At 35.8% G+C, this 24,636-nt stretch overlaps 1 protein-coding gene across 1 annotated transcript; it reads right to left on the reverse strand.

Moving 5' to 3' along the window:
* Window positions 1-2,825: 2,825 nt before the first annotated feature.
* Window positions 2,826-24,609, reverse strand: abch1 (ATP-binding cassette, sub-family H, member 1). The gene is given in 21 exon segments (XM_026286198.1): window positions 2,826-4,598; window positions 6,394-6,498; window positions 7,040-7,199; window positions 9,947-10,050; window positions 10,475-10,563; window positions 10,749-10,819; window positions 11,056-11,112; window positions 11,202-11,251; window positions 11,595-11,665; window positions 12,617-12,717; window positions 13,355-13,523; window positions 13,798-13,894; window positions 14,096-14,267; window positions 14,362-14,436; window positions 15,938-15,958; window positions 15,960-16,032; window positions 17,906-18,013; window positions 19,632-19,786; window positions 19,891-20,050; window positions 21,254-21,393; window positions 24,057-24,609. Coding segments are annotated over 21 exon segments (2,142 nt in total). The 5' UTR covers window positions 24,114-24,609; the 3' UTR covers window positions 2,826-4,491.
* Window positions 24,610-24,636: the final 27 nt, after the last annotated feature.

Raw genomic sequence — 24,636 nt, forward strand, 5'->3', positions numbered from 1 at the left:
CTGGCTTTACATTTTAAAATACTATACAAAATAATTAATCAGAATACTTACTCCTGCTCACTCACGACAAAGAACTCCCCGCTCAAGCTCGCAGTCTCTGCAAGATTAACGATGGCAGTTTTCATGCACAGTTACTAGAAGATTTACATCTGTCAGACAGGTTGCTGACGTCATCAAGCTTAGTTTGAGTCTGCGCATCAGAAACGGAAGTGCTAAAAATCGCTAAAAATGGGCTTCACTTGTCTCAATTGAGTTCCAATGGGGTCGCTGTGTCCATTTCTTTTACTGTCTATGCGTTCAGCTCATATTCTCCAAAATGATGCTACGGTGATGTGGAGAGACACAAAGGAGAATAAAGTCATTATTTTAGTTTTATTTGCGTACAAAAAGTATTCTTGTCACTTCATAACGTTATGTTTGAACCACTGATGGCAGATGGACTACTATGATGATGCTGTTCATACTTCCTGGACCTTGACAGTGTATTATATTTGGCAGTCTATGGGACAGTCACAAGCCTGCTGGTTTTCATCCAAAATATCTTAAATTGTGTTCCGAAGACAAACAAAGCTTTTATGGTTTTGGAACAACATGGGGGTAAATGATTATTGACAAAATGTTCATTTTAGAGTGTAGTATCCCTTTAACACAAATTTATTTTTTATATTTAGTACAAGAGCTCCTCGCTTGTGTTCTCTCCTCTGCGTTGTATCTTGCATTTTAATACGTAAAACCAATTCTAAAATGCAACTGTCAATTTTTTATATATTTTTTAAATCTCTACGGTTTTCGTTTTTCCCATTCAACTGCCCTGCGTCTAGCATTTTTAAACACAAAGAAGTTCCATGTGAACTGCCCCTTTAAATGCTTTAATTATTAGCACAAACTAATCATTTATTTCATGCCATTTGCTTTGTGCATGCCTATTCAGTCTCTATAAATCTAGAAATATAAAGATAGTCATATGATAGTCGCCATTATACATTTTAAATGACACCAAAGTCCATTGTTTTATGTGAAAGGTGACTTGAGTGCCAATGTTAAGTGTTGCGCTGATAAGATTCAAAACATAAGAGGTGTGTTAAGAAGTGAGCTGAGGAGAAAGATGACAGTGTGACAGCCTCATGTGATAAAATACCAGAGCTTAACCATATATTACATATAGCCTACTAGCTTGCTCCAGTTTGGGGGCTGGTGTTCAGATTGTTGTCCCAGCTGTTATGGTGACTGTAACTATGTATGTATATATTTTCTGAATGTTTAGAATATGGAGAAACAAATCTGAAGAATCGTGTGCACAGGAGTCAATATGCTATTTAATGTTCAAGATCATTCAATGTTCAAAATGGCAGCATAAAAGTACTTAAAATCAACATAAAGTGCAAATAAATATCTAGGTCTCTTTCAGATATATTTAACAGAATAATGATGAGCTATTTTGTTTTCTAATTCCAAACCTGCCCTAACACAGCAGTGATACACTGGCAAAAATCTATTTATAGACATTGATTTCACTGGGTGAATTGCTGGTGATGTCATCTAGTCACTTAGATACTGTGTCTGTATGCGTTTTTTCTTCTTGATATAACTACTCCACCCCTTTATTTCTATAAAAAGTTGCATCAATTCTCATTAAAATTATAAAGTGATTTTGGTGTGATGGAAGTGGTGTTAATTAAACCAGAATATTGGATAACCCAATTATTTCTGTGGTTTGTGAACTTTTCTCAAACTTAAAAGCCAGAGAAGAACACTTTTCTTAGAAATAAAAATCAGAATAATATCCCAATTTTTTTATTTTTTATCAGCTGACTTCCAGTAATGGATTGCCTATATTTTTCAAGCAACTATAAATCCTAATCATGTAACTTGGGTGTGGTGTTTGATTTCCTAATAAATGTGTCCTGATACGGGAGGATGGGCATTTTTCCAGACGTTCCTAGAACTGAAGAATACATAGTAAAGTTTTAGCTTATTCTTAGAACTATCTTCGGTTCCCGACAGTGGATTGAGACAATTCAGTAGAAATGAGCAATTTGACAACATCATTTACTTAACATAATTTACATTAAATTAACAATCCTCATTTGTTATCAAAACAGGTAACACTATCTTCCGAACCGGTTGCATAAGAGATGGAAGTTGACATTGACAAATGGTGTGATGTTCAACACTTCAGACAACTACACTAAGATAACATCTGCCTCATGGATAGTAAACTGACGTGATGTATCTGACTGCCTGACCTTTCTTTCAAATCCAGCAATATTCACATCAGTGGATATCAGATAAGATTAATAACAGCAGTTTCTCAGATTTAATAAGCTTCTTTGTTTTTATGTGTGTTCCAGCACGTTGGAGCTGACCATGATATTGTCTCTGACTAGCATTCATGGAATGATGCATAGATGAATCATTTCGTCTAGTTCAACAAAACAGGAAATGTGTTCACATTAATACTTTTACAAATGAAATTTGTGAGGAAAATATCTGTCATTGAGAAACTTTTGAAGCTAGTAGAGATTTGAAATTCAGATATTGAAATGTGCTAATGGTCTGGTAATGAATAAGAAATTTACAAGAGCACAAAGAGCAGGTGGTGGATTTTGACAAGTGAAGTGAAGTGACATAAAGTCCAAGTATGGTGACCCATACTCAGAATTAGTGCTCTGGATTTAACCCATCCAAAGTGCACACACACAGCAGTGAACACACACACACCGTGAACACACACCTGGAGCAGTGGGCAGCCATTTATGCTGCAGTGCCAGGGGAGCAGTTGGGTGTTGTTGAATAAATACAAAAACAGTCAATATACAAATATGAAGAGATTATTAAAAATGTTTATTGTTGAAAAAAAGATGTCATTAGTTCCATAAAGATAATTTAACACCAAGAGTAAGTCAATGCGCACAATTATGAGGGCTTTATATGCAGCAATTCAAGAGGTAGCAAATAATGGTTTTGTGTGTGTGTAAAGGTCACAGGATGACTTTTCAAAATGGCACAGTACTTAACAAACCTTTGCAAAACATTTGTCTCTAAGCCTCAACTGGAGCCAGACACAAAAAAAATCTAGAACCAACAAAGCTCTAGTCCTAAAATCAACTGTCAGCCTATGTCCTATCAAAACATGCCATGAAATTCCAGTGTGGGCGTCGTTATTACTACAATGAAAAGCCTGTTTCATAATTCTTAAATATTTAAATTCAGCATTTTCCTGTTGAATTTTTCATTTACATGAAAAAAAAAAATAGTTTTTATGTTTGAGACTTTGTGAAACATTCAAACTGTTCAAAGTACAGATATTGGATATAATGTCAACCAAATGTAAATGTAGTTTTAAACAAACTATTTCTTAGTAACATGTGAAGTCTTTTGACTGAATTAAGCAGGTCCTAGATATGTTCAGTCTGACAGTGGTGTAGAGAATTCAGAGAATTTAAACCTGAACCTGGAGCTGGTCAATGAAGGTAAAGGTAGAAATCAAGTATCCTAATATTGAACTTTAAGATTCAAAGAGAAGAAAATATGAACAGATGATCAATTTGTTGACATTTAAGAAGGACAGTGAAACACACATACGATTTATAACCCAAACCAATAAGTAATTCCTAGTATCTATTTAAAATATTCTTTATGCATTCTGCTCATCAAATATTGCATGCTAATATATTCATCAAACTATATTCAATAGTACAAGTAACTCAGCATATGGCTTGCATTGTAATGCAGTATGTGCTGCTGTCTCTCAAATACAATATATATTAAAAGACAGGACTATACTTGTCTTTTCAGTTCAACTTGCAGGTCTAGTTTGTGCTCAAATGTAAACATTGCAGTCCTTCCTTCATTTTCTTTATGGCACTTGATGGATTATTAACACACAGACTGCTCATTTAAAAACATTTATCATTGAAAAAAAAAAACAAGCAGCAGTTTGGAAAACAAAACTCTCATAGGCCAGGGTGAACTGTGCCCAGTGAAGAATCCTTGCTAAGCAGTGCTCTTTCTGTTCAGGATGAGGGAGTACAAGGATGGGCAACACTGTAGGTTTCCCTAAAGCAATTTAAGTGTCTGGTTGTACACAGTCTAAGGTTTACTAGCACAGACAAGGCATATGGAACATGCACTAAAAAACCTAGTCAGTGAATTTGAAATCAGGATGCATTACATAAACCACAGGGAGAAAGAGGGTATGGAAAGTTCCAACAGTTGGCTTCAACACGCTTTCTTCTTCGTTGATGGATTTTTTTAAATAATTAAAGCCCACGTGAAGTGTTGTAATTGAAGTGTTATGTCACATTGTCAGTAAACTGTTCGTGGAATAGGTCTCTTAGCTGGTTGAGGGATGCCCTGAGTTTCACGCTGATGGTCCTTGGGAGGCCAGGAGAGAGAGGCTCAGATTGGCAAATCCATGTGTCAGTCATCTTTTGCTTTCGCTGAACACCACTATACCCAATCTGAAGCACCTTTCCTTGGCAGAGCCTCTCACATTCTCAGCTTAAGAATGACTGTTGCCAGTATAAGGAAGAATGTGTTCCAGCCAAGAGTGACTGCAAATCCTCGCCAGACCATCATACGGGACAGATCCCAACCTGAATGTGAAATAAGAGAATCGTTTAAATTTGCTTTTATTTTTATATTTTCAGTTTTCATTACATTTTATACTTTCTAGGTTACATATGTTGTCAATTTTTTTATGTAACCTTTTTTTTCCAGTTTTAGCAATTTCAATACTTCCATTTTAACTTAGGATACTTTATTTCACTTAGTTATCAAGGCAACAGTTCATTTATATTTTGCAAGTTCAAGTCACCAAACGTTTCGATTTTATTTCAGCTTTATGTCAATCAACACATTTTTTAAATAGGTTTAGTTAACAATAATGCCCCCCAGAGCAATGTCATCGTGGTGTCATAATCAAAAACCAACGGGCTCAGGTAGATTAATGAAGGGGAAAACCAGGTTTGTGTACAGTCTGTACATTTCCAGTCACATGACCAGTCTCAGCTCTGATCTAGCCTGTACAGTATCAGCAGTAGAGATACGTGGATGAGCTTAAACATCACCCGAATCCGCTGCTTCAAATAAATTCTCCACCCGCGACCTATATTTTCTCTGATTGAGATAACCGACCTGAACCGCACCCGATTATCACATTACAATGATTCTAATAATTAGACTAAGTTTTTGCATGATGATATGATGAACGAATGGTTTATTTTTAAGAGTAGATTCAGTGATGTGAGAGCTGATCTGTGCATCATAGCATACATCTGCAGCGTGTTACACTCCACTCTAGCCAGCGCTTGTGTTAAACGTCACCAGCCACGCTGCTGCACGTTTCGGAACTTCAAAAAGTTTCACAATTTTATTTGTGACTGTTTGAAAACAATGCATTGAAAACACGTTTATAATTTAGAGAATATTTGCATCACTATTGATTCATCTCATCCACTTGCGTCCCACACATAATTAATTTGAATGTATTTTTTCGACCCACCCGAGCTGCGAATTACCCACAGGGTACGCAGATATAACCGCCGTCTGCGTATCACTAATCAGCAGTCAATTAACTATATGTCAATTAACTATAAAAAAATATGTTTGAACTGGAACTTTGTGTGCCGTCATCTGAGTCTCTCACTGTCTGACTAATGGTTCCCGTTCATGAGCAATGCTGGCAGCAGGTAAACAACACTGAAGCTGTGTGTTTAATTTAGGAAAAGAGGCAGACGCTCCTCCTGCTCTGTGAATAATTGAGAGAGAAGGGAGTCAGGTGTCGTGAATTCTGCTGAAACTCAAGACGTTTGTATCAGAGGGAAAATGTTAGCTGAGTGGGATTTCAGAGAGAATTGTTGTGCGTGTGTCTGCTGAACACATCACACAAGAGATGTGACATATCTGAGGTGTGCGGGTAAGGCAGTCTATTTGAAATGTGTGATATTTGAAATGATAGAGACATGCTTCAGACACTCCTGTGAGAAGACTCACCCGTACTAAGCAACTCAACTATTTGTCATGTCTTTATGTACACATCTGAGTTTGTGAATTATACAGTCTCCAAAAGGGATGTCAGAATGACAAAAATACGTTTGATACCAAGTTGGCATTAATATAAAATAGTATTATTTTTTACATTAGATAAAATAAAAAGATTTCTGATAAACTTTTGTTAAATGTTATTATAAATAACTTATAATTAAAATGATACATTTATTGTTGTCTTACCAAATAAAATAATAATAATTAGTGAAAATAAGTAGATATTTCTAATAAATATTTATTATAATTATTATAATACAGTATAAACAATAGATTTATATCATAAGTTTCTTGGTACGGGTGCTATATCAAATGTGTGTGCGTGCGTGAGTGCACATACTCTACCTCTGTACATGATACAGCGCAGGGCTTCAGATGCATAGGTCTGGGGCAGGACTAGACTCAAATAACGCAGAGGATACGGGATACACTCAACCGGCCAGATAACACCTGCAGGAGGTAGATGACTCATTTCATTAATGTAAAACTTCAATCTGTAGAATCATCTACGTATGAATATTTTTAGTAGTTACTAATGTGTTTGTGTTACTTCAGCAGGCCATTAGTTTTCATTTTGTTTTCATGTGGATTATGACCGGTAAGTGGGGTCAGGTCCTCACTAAAGAGAATTTCCTTCCATTTCTTTAAAATAATCATTTATATTTCCTTTCCATTTTTATCTCATCAATCAATCATCATTCACTCTGTTTATTCCACTCCACTATCAATCCACAATTTTACTCACTGTGGAATCACATCCATTAAGCCACTGGACACACCCAGATAGTATGGCCCTAATATAGCTCTTATTATATTTTCTGGACTGCACCATTTTGGGGTGGAGGGAGAAATGACATACATGGCTGCATCAATACAAAAACGTGAGGGTTAAGGGTAACCTAAATATAAATAATAGTAAGTAAAATAAGCCACAGCGTAACTTTATCCTATCTAATTTATTTTTGAACATCTGTGAGATCAAACAGTGTACCGCTAATGATGAGGTTGGGGTAGAAGATTCCAAGGGCTGCCTGATTGGCCGACTGTTCGTCATCGATAGCAGAGGAAATGACCAGTCCAAAGGAGATTCCCGTCACTCCCTGCAGCACAATCAGTGAGATCACCAAAGCCAGAGATCCTTCATTAGGAATCTGTAATAGAGAAAGAGACATGGAAAATGTTGTGATAAAGATAAAACATATTATGAAATAGCTGTATTCTACTTCACAGCATCCATATGAATCATACAGGGTATGATGACACTTTCAGATATAAAATAATGTGTAAATATAAAATATAAGTGATCATTTTATGTGCATATATTATATTTTTTCATCATAGAGTTAATTAACTACTGTATAACTGAATAAATAGAATAAAAAAGTACTCAAGAAGTATAGAATGACTACTGGGTAATTTCCCTTTCCGCTTCCTGTGAAGTGCTATTTTAGTCCCTGTGCTGTTCTTCAGCTCGCACCCCTGATATAAACTGTCAAATATACCATTTTAACATTATGTTACAAAAACAATACTTATGTGCAATATTTAACAATAGGTTGTTTTTAAACAGTGATTCAAATCTATAGTGTCATAAGCGAGTGTGAAAAGTATTTTGTGTGAAGCTCACAGCTCTTATTGGCTGATTACACAGAACATATAAGTCAGTGTCACATCTTTACTGCTAGAGTTACACATTGGAAATAGAATGGCTTATCTACAGCTAGGTCTGTTACCAAAGCAATCCCTTTGTTGCCACGGTGGTCAAGTACAAACCACTAGACACAAAGCAAGGAATTATTTATGTATAAATGAACTTACATGGCTCAGTCCCAGAGCTGTTTCTAACATTAACAGTGCACAGGACATTTCACAGACCTTAATTCCCCCCCTACAACAGCCTGCTCAGTCTTGATATACTTAAAGGGATAGTTTCTCCAAAAATGAGACGCAAGACCTTTTTCATCAGAAACACAAATTAAGATATTTTTGATTAAATATGAAAGCTTTCTGACCCACCATTTGACAGCAACACAACTACCACACTTAAAGCCCAAAAACATAGGAAGGACATTGTTAAAATAGTCCATGTGACATCAATGGTTCAACCTTAAAGGGTTAGTTCACCCAAAAATGAGAATTATGTCATTAATGACTCACCCTCATGTCGTTCCAAACCCATGAGAGCTCTGTTCATCTTCGGAACACAGTTTAAGATATTTTAGATTTAGTCCGAGAGCTCTCAGTCCCTCCATTGAAACTGTGTGTATGGTATACTGTTCACGGTTCGAAAGGTAAGAAAAACATCTTCAAAGTAGTCCATGTGACATCAGAGGGTCAGTTAGAGTTTATTGAAGCCCCGAAAATACATTTTGGTCCAAAAATACAAAGAATTACGAGTTTATTCAGCATTGTCTTCTCTTCCAGGTCTGTTGTTAGTGCGTTTTCATTTTTGGGTGAACTAACTCTTTAATTTTATGAAGACAAGAATACTTTTTATGTTCAAAGAAAACAAAAAGTAACTTTATTTAGAAGAGTACCATGACACATGTGTATGAATTCCTTTGGTTGTAAACAAGGCTGGCTCCTGTTTCAACAGCATCAAATGCATCCGCTGTGGTACTATGTTGTCCTTACGACGTTTGGGTCTTGAATGTTTCTATGTTTGTCTATGGAGGGTCAGAAAGCTCTCGGATTTCATCAAAAATATCTTAATTTGGGTTCCAAAGATGAACGGAGGTCTTACAGGTTTGGAATGACATGAGGGCGAATAATTAATCTCAAATAATTTTTAATATCCATTCGCTTTACGAGATACTTCACCCAAAAATGTACGTTTAAGTTGTTCCAAACCTGTATGAATTTCTTTCTTCAGTTTTCTAATTGTAATATTACTTTTCTTAGTACTTTTTTCCCTGTATTTTTTATTAAATAAATACAGCCTTCGGAGACATCTTTCAAAAACATGAATAATGAAAATCTTATGAACTTTTGAATGCCAATGTATAAATATATCTAACTGAGACTTTGAAAAATATACACCTTTTCACAAAAGTCTAATTATTTGTTAATAAAAGAAGAAAAAGAGATTCTGGTTAAATATCCTTCTTAAACCTAACCTAAGATGAGAGGATCTGATTGCTTGAAAATTTGGCTTTAGATTGCTTTTGGTCTTGTGTAAATATTGTGTACAGTCCTGCACTACACTACAAACTTCACTGTGGACTAATACGTTTTCGTTTTCTCTGCGTTTTGGCCTTTCATCCACACTGAGACAGCGTTTTTGTCAAGCAAAACCAAACTTTTTGAAAATGCTGTCTGAAGTGGATATATTTTAAAATGTTGTTTTCGTGTTGTAGTGTGGACTGTGAAAACGGAGGATTATGAAAATGATGACGCAAATTTAGTAATGTGACATATATTGTACCGATAGATATCTATGTTTATACTAGTATTTGTCTGTTATATGCTATTCATTTTCACACTATTGCTACAGATCTGTTCCTTTGTACACTCATCACAGTCCTGCATCAATGACTCGATGATAATTACTCGCGATTACTGTTTGTGGCAAAACATGAAGGCAGTTGGATTTTAGATCAGACATACAGTCGTGAGTGAACGCGAGTTGGACTCGTTTGTGAATGGTGAAATATTTTCCTAAATGAATTTATCCTGCCAGAATAATCGTATCATTCCTGTTCCCTCTGTATCATGTAGTAAACCGAATTTAACTTTTTCTGGTATTTCAGTGTGGATGAGAAACGTATGGAAAATGCTTGAAAATGCTAGTTTGGATGGAAACATATATGTAAAGTATTAATGAGAGACAGACACACAGCTGAAAAACACACATCTTTTTCTCTCTCTTACACGCACACATACACACGCACACACTCACTTTGAAGACCAGCAGGATGAAGATCAGCAGAAGGATGATCTGAACACTGATAACAAACAGCTGTGAGAAGAGGTGTGCCAGCATGGTCTCCAGAGAACTTACTCCTTTAGAGAAACACACACAAAGAAACATATATTCACATACATCTATGAAAAGCTTAACAAGTGTGTTTCAGCTGCTGTGGGGGATCAGCTCCCCCTATTGGTAAATCTCTAAAACTGCTTGTTCATTGTTCATGAAGTCTTGATGAAAAAGTAAGGGTTGAATTCAATAAATGTGCCCATTTATTCTAATCTAAAAGTTTAGAGCTAAACATTATTTGTGTAAATAGGCATAATCTCTCATCCTGCAGGACAGTTCTAAGCTTTGGGTTGTGAACGAGACAGCTTTTATTCACCTGGTTTGTGTGTGGTAAGGAAACAAGACAGAAGTTTATGCTGAAATACTCCATTCAAAAGTGCCACAATTCTTTACTGAATGTATTCTTAAGTCAGATGATGGCCATCTGGTTGATGTGAGCTGTCTCACCTGCCACCCAGCACCTGTCCAGCAGCCCCTCCTTTCTCTCTAACACAAAGGACAGAGCGGTCAACCCCACTGCTAGATAAAATGTGATGCTAAAAAGAGAAAGAAAAGATAAATGATACTGGAAGAAGTCCATCATGATGCAGTAGTATTATCTGAAAGTGTATTAATATATTTGAATGGCTGTAAGTGTGTGTGTGTGTGTGTGTGTGTGTGTGTGTGTGTGTGATTGATATAATAAATTGTATACATGTGAATGTACTGCATGTGTGTTTACCTCAAAACAGCTCCTGGTGTCACAAAAGTTGTGAAATCTGTGTTCTCATTGCCATATATTGGTTCTTCAAACTATGAAACCACATGAAACAAGAAATTAGAAGGGTATTTTAGGAAAAGGAAGAATAAAGCGACATATTAAGAAAAGGAAGACAGATATATGAGAGGATAATTATAAAAGGCACACGGAGAAAAAAAATGAAATAAAAGAGGAAAAGTTACATAAAGAATATTCAGAACAAAGGTGTATGACTCATTCGAGCTTTGAAATTCCCCATTGATAAAGAACATCAGTGCACCGTACTCACTTTTATAGGGACGGCCACCATGTATGACAAACTCCCCAGCTTTTTGTCGACAAAAGCCTTTTGAAAGATCAGAATAAGACAAGGAAAAACAGCTTGTTGTGGTCAAATAATGGGAAAAAACTTAAATGTACATCTTTAAAACTAACCTCAAAGGCCTCATGGAGTTTTTTCTGCAGCATCAGGGCAATTTGTCGGTCTGAAATGTTGAGGAGTACAATTGTTATACTGAAATAGAGCTGAATTGCTTAACTCAAAATTGTTTATCTAACCACATAATATATGTAATTTAAAAAAATCGAAATTGATTAATTATAAACATGTAAAATCGGAGCTACTAATGGTCTCAGACATTTGAATCCCACTTTATTTCCAAAGATTCATGCAAAATTCACTGCAAACCAGTTCTGCAGAGATTCAGTTCAGCCACATCCATAAATGCCCTCAAGACTTAAAGGGCACCCTCTTGTGGCAGCAATATGAGGTCAAGTGAAATCAAAAGCTAAGTAATATCGATTGGACTAAAAGTGAATAAAACTCACTGGTCAGATCCAGCCAAACATGAACTGATCCTCCTTCAACCACATCTCGGGAGACTCTGGGCTGCAGCATCCTGCACACACACAAATAAGCATACATCTAAACATAATTTTACTTATTTACCATGTAAAGCCACAAATGTTACATCTTACATGGGTCATTTTTATACCAAATAGGAAGAATATTAATATATGTGATATATTCAAAAAGCTCCAGTCAGGACAGAAATGCACAAAACATGATACATATGGACAGACTAACACAGAAAGGCAGGACAGACCTGCTTTTCTTCACCTTAAGAACACTGTGATTCACTCCTGAAGCCTCTCCCAACACTCTCCCCATCAGTCGCTCTCCTACACTCATTCTCACCTGACATGTTATGTTGTTTAAATGAATGCTTGCAGTTTTAGGCTGTATTCATACAGGTATTTGATGACATAATCAGGATTAATGTTTAATGTCAGATGGGAAAACATTGACATACAGTCATTTTTTGCCCAACATATTGGTATGTACTTGTGTTTGTGTGTGTGTGTGCGTGCAGAGATGCAGTCATGTGTGTCTGACTATGAGGCAGGTGTTTGTGTTATGTGTATGATATTTGAGAGTGAATGATTAGATGGTGTAAGTGAACCCTTAATAAAAGGGATGGGTCTAAAATTGCATTAAGAACATCTATGACACCTTAAGAAGATGCAGAAAAATCATTACCACGAGCTCATCTGAAGTTGTCCTCTAATGAACAAAAAAGATACTGGACAAAAATAGATCTACTTGCTGTGTTGGTTAACAATAGAGTTTATTGGTTAAAATAGAAGTTGTAAATGAACCGGCCAAACAAGTCACATGGTACACATAGGTTTAGAACAACCATGATCAAATGACAGCTTATTTGACAGAACAAATAAGTGACTTTCTCAAGGTGAGGGATTATGAAACTTGGCTGGCATTCTTTGGTCACAACATCCAAACATGTTCTTTCAGGTCATTTTCATAAACATTTTTAAACAATAGAGCTCACCTTTTGGTTAGATAGCTGGTGAAATTCTCCCCAAACTCTATGACGCCCCAGTATTCCCCATTATAGATACCAGCAAATGCTTCAGAATGAGACAAGCTCACCTGCAGAAAGGAAACAGGAAACTGTATTTTGATCTAGAAATTAACAATGAAAACGTACAGTTTCTTCTCTTGACTATTTATAAAGCTGTTTTCATTTCTCCGATTTTTTGAAGTGAAATCAAGGAAAGAGGAAGTGAGAGAGGGTGGCTAATTACAAAGTTTCGACGCTCAAAGTTCAATGCAAAGCGAGATATTTTATTGAGCTCCTTCTTGGGTTTGAGACATCAACCCGATGTTTACATAAACCCTGCCCCCTGGAACATGCAACTACCTATAATGGTAAAGGGGCTTGAAATTTCAAGACAATGTGCATTAGCCGGTTAGCGAATCACAAACACACTGGGCCTCCAACCAATCAGAACCACTGAGTAATTCTGAGGGAGTGGCTTCATCCTGGAACTCAACAGACCGTTTTGATGATAATGGAAACAGCTGTGTAGAATAAAGTTAAATAAACATTTGTAAAATAATGTTTTTTTTTTATGTTATGAACACGTTACACTGCACCTAATAAACACAATCAAGCTTTCGAAAAAATCTGATCAACCACTCCTTTACAGAATAAAAAAGAAAAAAAAATATTGTCAAAAGACAATTTTAGTACTATTTACACAAAATCTTTATTTTATAAATTTACCTGGTATACACTTGTGTTGTCGAGGAAGGACAGCAGTAATCTACTATAGGCACTGGGACTGGTTTCATTATTGACCACTGCCACATCAATGCCTTTGGGGTCTCCACCAATACACAAGCACATCAGACAGATCTGAATTACAGGCAACAAGAACTGGAAACAAAGGGACCTGAGCACAAACCAGAGGAACACACACCAAACTTTGTTTTGAGTTAAAATGCTTTGATTATCAGAAATCTGCACAGTGCAAGAGATTGTTTGTGAAGGACAACAGTAAGCTATTTATGTACATTTAAGAAAGTGGTAATTACGTTTAATTTAGTTATTACTGCAGTCCTCCATTTATTTAGTTTGCTTAATATTAAAAAATAATATAAAAAATAAAACTTAGTAAAAGTCACAGTCTATCCAAAGGGTCCATAAATACTTTAAGACATCATTACCCTGGCATTCTCCTCATTCGAACCATCGTCTTGATCATCAGTGCTGCAATGTTACGCCATTTTGGTATGATGTGTCTGGCTCGCACTTTCCAGTCAGCTGTAGAGACACAAGAACATTTCAACTGCAAGCATCACAGTCTTAATGGTGATCAAAAGCTGTTATTCTAAATACATATTTTTAGGTACGTTTATGAAACCAGTGCCATTATATGTCAATAAAAAAAGTGCATTTCTGTTTCAATTTTAGTGTACTTTTGCATGCAGTATTCTAGAGCAAGTGAATTTCTCCCTCTTGTACCTTTATATTTGTGCATGTCCTCTGGTGAGCTCTTTCTCAGTATGGGCTCTCTGCTCTCATCTCTCATACTGTCTGGAGACGGGCTGCTGTCCAGCAGTCGGCCCTGAGGACTCTGTTTGGATCCCATCTGATCAGAGTCCTCACAAAGTTGCAAGAACGCACTCTCTAATGTCTAATGCACACACATACATGCATTTGAAAGGTTAACCAAACCATTGTGCCAGTACAGTATCTCATATCTCATGTGCATGTTTGTGTGCACTTACTGCTGCATTGTGTTGCTTCATAACAGCATCCGGGTGACCTTCAGCTAACAATTGACCATTCCTCATCAAACCCACCTAAAGAGACAGATTTATGTGTTGTGAAGTGAAAAGATGTGTGTTTGTAAGAAATAAATCCATCAGTAAGGCAATTTAACTTTAAACCGTCGCTTCTGGCCAAAACATGATGGATAGGGGTCGTTCTGTGGATTATTGCGATGTTTTTATCAGCCATCTGAACTGGGATTTTGACGGCACCCATACACTGCAAAAATTCCACTGGTAAGCAAGTGATGTATTGCTACTTTTCTCCAAATCTGTTTTGATGAAGGGAAAAAAAAACGCTTTTACATCTTGGATGGCCTGAGGATTAGGACATTTTCAGCAAATATTTATTTTTGGGTGGACTATTACTAGTTATTTATTCACGTATAAATCAGTCTAAGATGATTCACTTACAAATTTCCTCAAGGAGAAATAAAAATAGAAATAAATGAAACAATTGTTGACTTGAAGCATGAGCAGAACTATGATTTAATTTGGACAGCATGGCTCACATGATTGGTTGTAATTGAAAGATATCGGAGTACATTTTGAGACCACTGACTTGGCAAATGTGGCAGTTTGTAACAGTCTTTTGAAACTCCAAAGAAGACACGTGAGATTACCAAGGTCTGTTTTTCAGGGGGACAAATCATAGAAGCTGAAAACTGAAGCAAAACTAAGTCTAAGAGAAACAACAGATATCTCATTACCTACAAATAGAGAATGATGGCAGACAGAGCAAGGAGTTCGTAGTATTGTTGTTTAAAGAATACTGCTCATTTTGAGAAATTCACGTCACTGTTCTGGATCGGTGAGTGTACTGTTAGAAAGCATGTTGTGAATGTGTCTTTGGTTTCACTCTGTGCATGTGACTCAGGAGTAATATATCAACAGGATGTAGCAACTGTCTGGTTGACGTTATACAGTCAGACAAAATTATGTGCAACTTTGAAGACAACAGGCATTATGGCTTCAAGAAAAACTGGTAAAACAACATTTTGAAGAGAAATAAAATGAAACAATAGAGTCACTGGACTTAAATCTTTCCTAATTTTACAGCCCTAATCTCTCGTCTGATGTATACTAGTGCCTTTTTTGACACAATATACAGTAATACACTCTAATTATTGCATGAAATAAGTTTGTCAGTGGTCTCAATACCATGAAATAATCTTATCAAAACTCTAAAACTCCAGCATTTATTTTTAAGAAAATGTCTGCTATATTCAAAAATAAAAGCTCACCTGTTTTTTTTTTTTTTTTTTTGCCAAAAGCTAATTTAAAGTTATGTAATAGGCTACAGTACAAAGTACATTTGGCAAATGAGTCACAACTATAATAAGGGATTACAGAAACAAATCTGTATGAGTAATGAGTTGAGTGGTTTGTCTGTTCAAGAAACCTAAGAATGACTCTATTAAATCATGCAGTCCTGTTCTATAGCTTTACATTTAAACTGAGCATCTTTATATTTTAACAAGAGTGGGAGTGAATTTTGATACAGGTTTGTGGTCAGAACAGGAAGGTATCTTACCGTATTGGCTTGTCTGGCTTCCTTCAATGTAATGAGTCGTAATAATGACTGAAACCTGTCCTCCTCTTACGATGTCAACCAGGTGCTGCCATATCCTGTATGAAGGGGAAAGTTTGTTGCATGAGTGCTGTGCTTTTTTTTATGGAACTTTGACTTTATGAGATTTACACATTTGCATTTGGCTGATGCAACCTACCTTTAGTGCATATACTTATTATTAGTACAAACATTCATTGGAAATTAAAACTATGAATCCACAAGTGGCATGGGATTACACAAACTCTTATAAATTGTAAAGTGTCAGGACAGAGGGGGAGCAACGTGATCAGGAAATAAAATCATGTGATATTTGAGCCTAAATTCCTATGAACACAACTATGTCATGAACACTTTTATGTCACAGAAATTGCAATGATTTACGCCACCACTGAAATGTTTGGGGTCAGTAAAATAAAAAAAAAAAAAAAGACAGAAAGAAATTAATACTTTTTCAAGGACATAAACGAATGAAAAGGGACAGTAAAGACATTTATATTAAAAAAGATTTCTGTTTCAAATAAATGCTGTTCTTTTTATCTTTCAATTCATTAAAGAATTTAGAGGGGGAAAAGTATATTTCCACAAAATTAAACTTTTTATCAACATTTTTAATAATTAGAAATGTTTCCTGAGCACCAAATCAGCATATTAGAATGGTTTCTGAAGGTTCTTGTGACAGTGAAGATAGACAAGTTTTTTAAATATTGTATTATTTCATAATATTTTCTTTTTACTTTATTTTTGATAAATAAATGTAGCCTTTGTGAGCATGTCTTACTGACCACAAACTTTAGCTCAGTAGTGTGTATGTGGTCTGGTCAATTAACATTTTTAGCATAGAACACAATGCATAGGTTAGTATCTTACAAAGGAAAGTACCCCAAAATGCTTCAAGGCTTAGACAGACTTGGCCCATAGTCTGTTATGTAAGAGGATTTCAGCAGGGTTCAACGAGGTCTGACTGGAACCTATGTGATCTCAGCATAAAAATGAATTAATTTAACCTACAAATGAAATATAGGAATGCAGAAAATGTGTTTCTCTGGATATGAGCTTTTCTAAACAATAAAACATTCTGAAGTAATAAAACCACCAATAACAGAGGGCTGTTGTTAAAAATAATATATTTCTAGATTTCACAAACCTGCATTTATGTTCAGCTTAGTAAATGCTGCATCATATGCAAAACTGTGACACAGTGACCCTCTTTTCAACCATACAGGCTCATTCCTTTCATGGCTACTGCTCCTTCTACATGTTCCTTATCTCCTTTTGTTCATGAAATACTCAAACTCAAGAATAAATTAAGATTTACACTTAGAATTTACAGCAAAAAGCTTCTTTTCTTGAAAAGTTTATAATGAATTGTAATCTTGAGTCTATAGAAGGCAGGATAATCTTCAGCAAGCCACATACTCAGGATGCACTCACATGGTAAGATCAAACAAAGGCATGCAAAAGAGTCCACTGGGATTTGTTTGCCCATTATGCATTGTGAAAGATCTTGATACTACCAATTCATTGAGGCAAATCTTTGAAAAGGCCACTTGAATAATTATAGTATTTACAACGAACAAGGGAATAGGTTCATGAAATGGATTTCAAGGTGTGATGAAAACACAAGATACTAGGAAAGCCTTTAACTTTAGAGGAAAGTAACTGCACAGTTATGAATGCAAGCTAAAATGTTAAGTTGAGATGTCTGAGAGAGAGAGAGAGAGAGAGAGAATAAGAGAAAGGAGTGGTGCAGGGCAAAAAAAACTCATCCTTTTAGAATGCAGAACAAGGTTCATCCACAAGCGCATACAGGAGAGACAGACTGGTAGTGCTGGTAGTAGTATGGGTACATAGAAGGTTAATAAAGGTAATGGGAACACAATGAAAGGTAAAGACGGATAGATACTGGAGATAGAGGTACGTTGTGCATACTTGGCTCGTAAAACAGGGTCCACTCCTACAGTGGGCTCATCCAGGATCAGAAGTTGTGGGTTCTGAAGAAGAGCAGCTCCAAGTGAGACACGCCGCCGCTGGCCTCCACTGAACAAAGCAAATAAAAATTCATCAAATAAATGAATGAATTAATAATAAAAATACATAAATTAACCCAATGTTTTATTTGCCAAATGTGTAACAAGATTGCAGACATCTATGGAAGCCCATTTTCACCAGTGAACAAAAAAAGGTCCAGAGTTGCAAGATATAAACTCACAATTGTGAGATATAAATCTGAATTGTGAGATTATTTTAACCTGTGGTGGAATCAGGGATTTACAAAAACCTGTATTTGCTGATGAAATGAAATTTGAATATTTCTACAAGCTCTAATTTATAGTAAATATTAAAAGAATATTAATTATTAAATTAAGAAATAGTTAACAAAAAAATCATTCATATTGTAGTATAGATAAGCAAAGAACAGGTTGCAATATAAAATATTGCTAAGTTTATGCTAGGTCTAAGGATTTTATTTAGCTAATACTGATGTGTGGAGCAATGGACTGTAAATAGTGTTCACTCTAAAAGCAAAATCAGTTTCAATTATTATTTTTTATATAAACTATTTGGCACAAGAAATTCTTCTGATTACTAACAAATTGAACAGCCAACTATTACACTACAATACAACAAATAAGAAAAAAATTACATTAATATTTAAATGAATCAAATGAATATTACAGAGAAACACAAGGTATCTCAAGACTTACCACAAATTCAATAACCTAACTTGTCAAAGAGAAATTGACCTTAACAAACTAATGTGATCTTTAAGACTTTCAGGGCCATTGTCTTACTTTTCAGATAGATGAGCCCTGCCTAAAGCCAGCTCATCACTGTGAAAACAAAACCAGACAGACTACATCCAGAGGACGGCAGGACATAAGATGCCTTTCTACACAGAAATAAAAGTCTCATGCTTCAAATTCCTTGGCCTTAGTGAAAGACAATCTGGTTTGTAGACAGGCACTTTGTTTTATTATAAAATAATAAGAATAAGAATAATAAAAAACCTTATGTCCTACGAACAGTGCACACACAACAGTAGTGTAGAAATATAATCTGTACCTTCATCTGCCAATATGACATCTATGTCAGACAGCAAACAAATCATGCCAATAATCATTGTCAATTAATTATTAAACACATCTTTTAGATTCTCTCCATATAAAAGCCACTTTAGTCACAAGACCCCTACAGAGGAAGTGTGCGAAGTTTCAGAGCAGAGCGGCCAGATAAACTGACACAGGTTTTCCCAAATGTTTGGACTGCATAATGTCATTAGCGAAGCTCTGATGAAAACGCTGCTAACAGAAGTGTCAACAAAGAAAACTGGGTCACACATGATGCCTCCTTTTGTTTTATCCTCCTCTCGGTCTCTTTCAGAATTCTGTCATCATTTAATCAGCCTCATTTGTTTCATGCTTTACGTTCAAAACATCCAAAATCTGATTTCCTTTCTTCTGTGAAACACCAAACTTAAATTTGTGTCCGTTTCTCACAAATAGCTACTGTAACACTCCGGAATACTCACATGGTTTGAACCGGCGTAAGAGTGAACAAATGATGACAGAATTTTCATTTCTAGGTAAACTACACCTTTGAAAAAAATCACTGCAATGAAAAAAACAAAAACAAATGAAATGAAATGTCATTCTACCTGAGATTTCTCACAAGGCTGTTTTTTTGTGGCAGGTCAAGGAAGTCAACAAGGAAATTCATCCTGGCTTCTGTTTCTTTAGATGAAAGGCCATGAATCCGACCGTAAAACCATAGTGTGTTACAGATAGTGAACTCATTGTACAGAGCTATATCCTGAAGGCAGAAAGAATGAAAAAAGATATAAATATATAAAACTCAAGAGGATTCATTATACAATAGGCTTTGCGGGTAAACAACAGTCTCTAACAATCTCTCACCTGTGGCATATATCCCACCATCCTTCCTGGCACTTCATGTCCTGGGAAAGCAGGTGGTTTCCCCAGCACTGTGATATGTCCATGTGAGATCTTTAGAGTTCCCACAATGCATTTCAACAACGTAGTCTTCCCACAGCCACTTGGCCCTAGCAGCCCATAACTAAGCAAGGGAAACAAACATAAGCAAATATCCAGTCAATCCTCCACAGCCCATCTATTACGATGAGTAATTCAAATCCTTTTTAAATACAGAATTTCAATTTCAATATAAATTCAACTGAATCAAAAGTGACAGTAAAGAAATATAAAAAATATTTCCATTCAAACGAAATGCTGTTCATTTTAACTATTAAAAACCTGTAAAAAGGAACACGGCTTTCACAGATATTTTCAGAAGCTCATTGATATTGATAAAAAAAGATTTCTTGAGCATCAAATCAAATCAGCATATTAAAATAATTTCTGGAATATTGGAAGACTGGAGTAATGACTACTGAAGATTCAGCTTTGCCATCACAGGAATAAATTATACTTTAAATTTATCAAATTAGAAAATTGTTGTTTTATAGTATTACTGTTTTTATTGTATTTTTGATTTTTTTAAAAATGCAGCCTTTTTAAGCACAAGAGACATCTTTTTATAAACATGGTACGGACTCCAAACCTTTTAACATGTAAAGTTCTGAACAAGCAACTAAAATGCAGACAAAAAAATATCAAATGACATGTGGGTGATTTAGATGTCTGTGAGAGGAATTAGAAATAGGAAGTGAGAAATGTTAAAAACAGACACAGATGTCAAGCTGAGAACAGCAAAAGAGTTACTAAATGCTTTTCAATACACTCATCATCAAAATAAGACAGCAGATATGGAATTAGAGTGGCTCAAAACTATTTCTTTTCTCTAAAATATTATTCCAACTACTGTCGGGAAAAGCTGGTCACAATACTTTGAACAGACTTTCAGAAAAACTGCAGTCTCACAAACATAATGTGATCCACTTCTGCACATCTGGAAACTACACATTACTTTTGAAAAAAGAAACAAAGTTTTAAAATATCGTTCTGATAAGACTTATCAGATCATAAACAGGGGATAAGAGGACAGATAGTCAGGCGTAAGTTGATGTAAAAGTCAGTGAACTGTGCACTGCAGTAGCATCACAAGATTTAGAGGTTTGTTGTGCTACTTGTGCAGAACACCTAAGGGATGAGGTAGGGGAGATATATGCATGCCTGTGCATGACATGTCACGTGAACATCAGGTCAGCATTTGGGCATGTTTTCTTGGTGAGCATTAAAGATTGGTGTAACCTGATAACATATTCAAAACATATTTAGAAAGCCAAAATCGTGGACTCACATTTGGCCCTGAGGCACTGTCAGGTTGAGATTGTTGAGGACTTTAAGTTTCCCATATGAACGACACACATCTTGACAGTGGATTGCAGAGCTGCAACTCCCAGCCTCCAAGTCAGTCTTCATTGTACCGCTCTTCAAGCTCTACATATAAAGACACTGAAATCAGCTCAAAATAAAAGTAGAAAAAAAAACATGAGCATCCAATTCAGCATGAAACAGAAGACATTCACATGAGCTACAAAAAAATACTGCAAAGGAAATGTCTTTGTTGCGTTGTCTATAATAACATACACTACATGACTTACATTGTTAACATTAAACAAAATATGATGCCTCATTTGTGGTCCTTATATTGGTTTCTTAGCAAAAGCTCAGTATCCCCTTTACTGAAGGAGCAAACTGGGTCATCTGAACTGTAATCTGTAATCTCTTTCTTTACACAGAATCTCTTTCTGTCACTCAATCTCTGCTCACTTAATCCCAAATGTTTCATCACAAAACACATTAAAAAAAACAATAATAAAAAAAAAAAACCTTCCAAGATCTGTAATTCTTGCATTAAGGCTGTCCTGGAGAAAGGAAGACAGATGACGAAGATATGGACATATCTGATTGGTAATCAATGTTAACTGGTGTTTTATTATAATCATAAGAGAATACATCTGAAATGCATTTAAAAAGTACTTGAATATAATGATATTAAGAACATTTTTCCAGTTTCTAAATTAAAATAACTAATATTTTTGTGGATTTTTGGTCCAAAACAATTGTGGTATCTGAAGACTATAAAAAAAAAAAAAAAAAAAAAAAAAAAAAAACGATTAGTCTTTTTATTAAAAGGCTGTAGTCTGACATTGTTTATTATTTATTTATTTAAAATATTATTCATATTTTTTATTAGTATATTATATATGTATTTTATAATATCTTGTCAGCTACATCAACACATCAACATCAGTATGACAAAACTAAAATGTGCACTTACTTTAAGTAAAGTTTTCCATTAAGTTTCTTAATATTTCATACTTTACATTTTAGGTTCAATAAATAAAATGTTAGTAGATTTTTTTATTTAGTATTTAGTCTAAGAGATTACATTTCGGAGGACATACGGTACATTTTGATTTGTCATCGACCTATTGTATACTTTAAATCGCACTCTGAGATTTAAGGTCCTGATGTGAAAAGAAAACTGTTCACGAACCGGTCGGATGGAGACAACGTGGAAATCAGCTGACAATTTCGTTACAACAGCAATTTTGAGCAGCTGAACTGGTTTGGTTTTGGAGGAAGCGCCTCCCTAGCTGTCACTGCACCTGGTAGGAGCTTCACGAGCTGTTTGGGTCCTTCAGACAAACTATACAACTACATGGCTATTTACATGTAACCATCTATTCTTTGATAATCATTTATCGAATAAATTCAATTTTAAAGATAAATTACAACAGTTTACAAAGCACAAGATACCATAAAATGAAATTATAATTCAAGTTCAAATGATCTATATCCTGCACAGCTGTTTAAACGGTTAAAAACCTATCTATATAAACTTTAGTAAGAAAAAATGTTTTTATACCAATACGGCTTTACAATCCTTGAAGGAAAACCACGTCGATTATTTTAACAGTCCGGCTGTCCGGTTGTCGCAGCGTTTTTTCATGACAGGTGCAGCGATGCGCAGCGTTTATAACCGCCGGCCACAGGCTGACAGCAGCTGCGCGTTTTTTGTCTCTTCTACTAGTTTAACGACAAGCCCCGCCTCCTGAGTGGTTTTTCTTACCTCACTAACCAATCCGATTCCGAGACGCTGTACAGAAGCAGGCTGTGATTGGGCAGTTGAGAAGTCGCTCAAATAGCCATAGCAATCATAGCAAAAGTGGTACAGCAAAGGGCAGGAGCTATATCGAAATACAGGTGGGAAATTACGATGTCTGCATGCTGCATTTCTTCAGACACATGAAACAAACACCTTAAAGAAAGAAATGCCTGAGTGTTAACAACTTACAATTAATTTTTTTTTCTTCTAATTTAAGCGGTTTGTTGAAATCGTTCTCCTCTTTTCAGTGATGGAGAGTCCGATTCATTTTCGCGAATCGGTTCTTTTGAACAGTCCGTTTAAATATCTGTCTCAAACCATTATTCAGACATTATTTTACGTCCTGCCGCAATTACGCCACCATGTGGCAAATTTACACGTCCTTAATCCAATAGTCATAATATTTATAATTCATATATGTAACCACAAAACCCCGTTTATTACGTGTTAATTGTAAGGGTTTTTGATCAATTTGTTGCAGCCATTATTCAGCGCATAAACTATAATGTCAGTTAGAACCTAATATAATTCGCATTTAAAATAAAGCAATATTAAAATTAATTTACCTCTTTGAAGTAGGTTATTTTTTATTCGTTGTCATAAAATGCTATAACTGTTTCTGCACTGTAAGCTGTCGTTTCTGCTTTTCATTTCACCGTCGTTTAAAGCTAGTTCAAACGATTCAATTATAAGATCCGACTCAAAAGAACAATTCGCTCGGTCATTTCTAGTTACATTCAGCTTCTGCGTCATGGAGAGACACTGCAGTACAAAACCAATCCGTCTTTTATGCTCAGCATCTATATTAACGTAATAACGATGCACAACGCTTGTCAAAAATCGGTTTATGTTTCGAGTCTCAAAAGGACACCGCCATCAGAACATATCGTACATTACATGGTTTACACATTGGACGTATCGTATCCACTCATGCATGCTCAGTTAAAAAGCATAGACATACAAATTAAGAATAAAAACAACAGCTCACTTTTTGCTCCATCTCCGTGCTGTCGTCAGGCGCTTCTTCGGTTCCATTACCGGACATGATTACCGTGCCGGTGATACAACACCGGAGATCGAGATGCTGCTGAGAGGAGCTGCGCTCGGTTCAGTGCGCGCAGATGAGCCGTTTAACTCATTCTGCTCCAGATCAAATTTGAACTGCAACTTATAAACGTTTAAACAGCATCACATAGCATTCTGATCACTTGTGGGACTTTTCACCAGTGGAGTGTCTTTTATTCAGACCGGTGTGATTAGTGTAGCTGAGCAACAATCTTAGGTTGTTTCCATCTGGGAGAGAAAACCACTCTGGAGAAACATGTTTATCTGAATGAAATATAGATACGCATAACAAGTAGGCTATAGGAGAGAAGAGAAAAGAAAAGTCACATATATTTATAAGATTAAACTGACATAGCTAGTAGCACTAATGTGAACAAACAGGAGAAAAGAACAGAAAACAGATAAACAGCAGCTCCCTTCGGATAAACAAATCACCAGAGAAGCTAGACGTTTCAGACACAAACAGAGGCCACACACAGTATGTGAAGAGATCTTAAACGCTG

Source organism: Carassius auratus, chromosome 17 (assembly GCF_003368295.1).
Source record: "Carassius auratus strain Wakin chromosome 17, ASM336829v1, whole genome shotgun sequence".
NCBI lineage: Eukaryota > Metazoa > Chordata > Actinopteri > Cypriniformes > Cyprinidae > Carassius > Carassius auratus.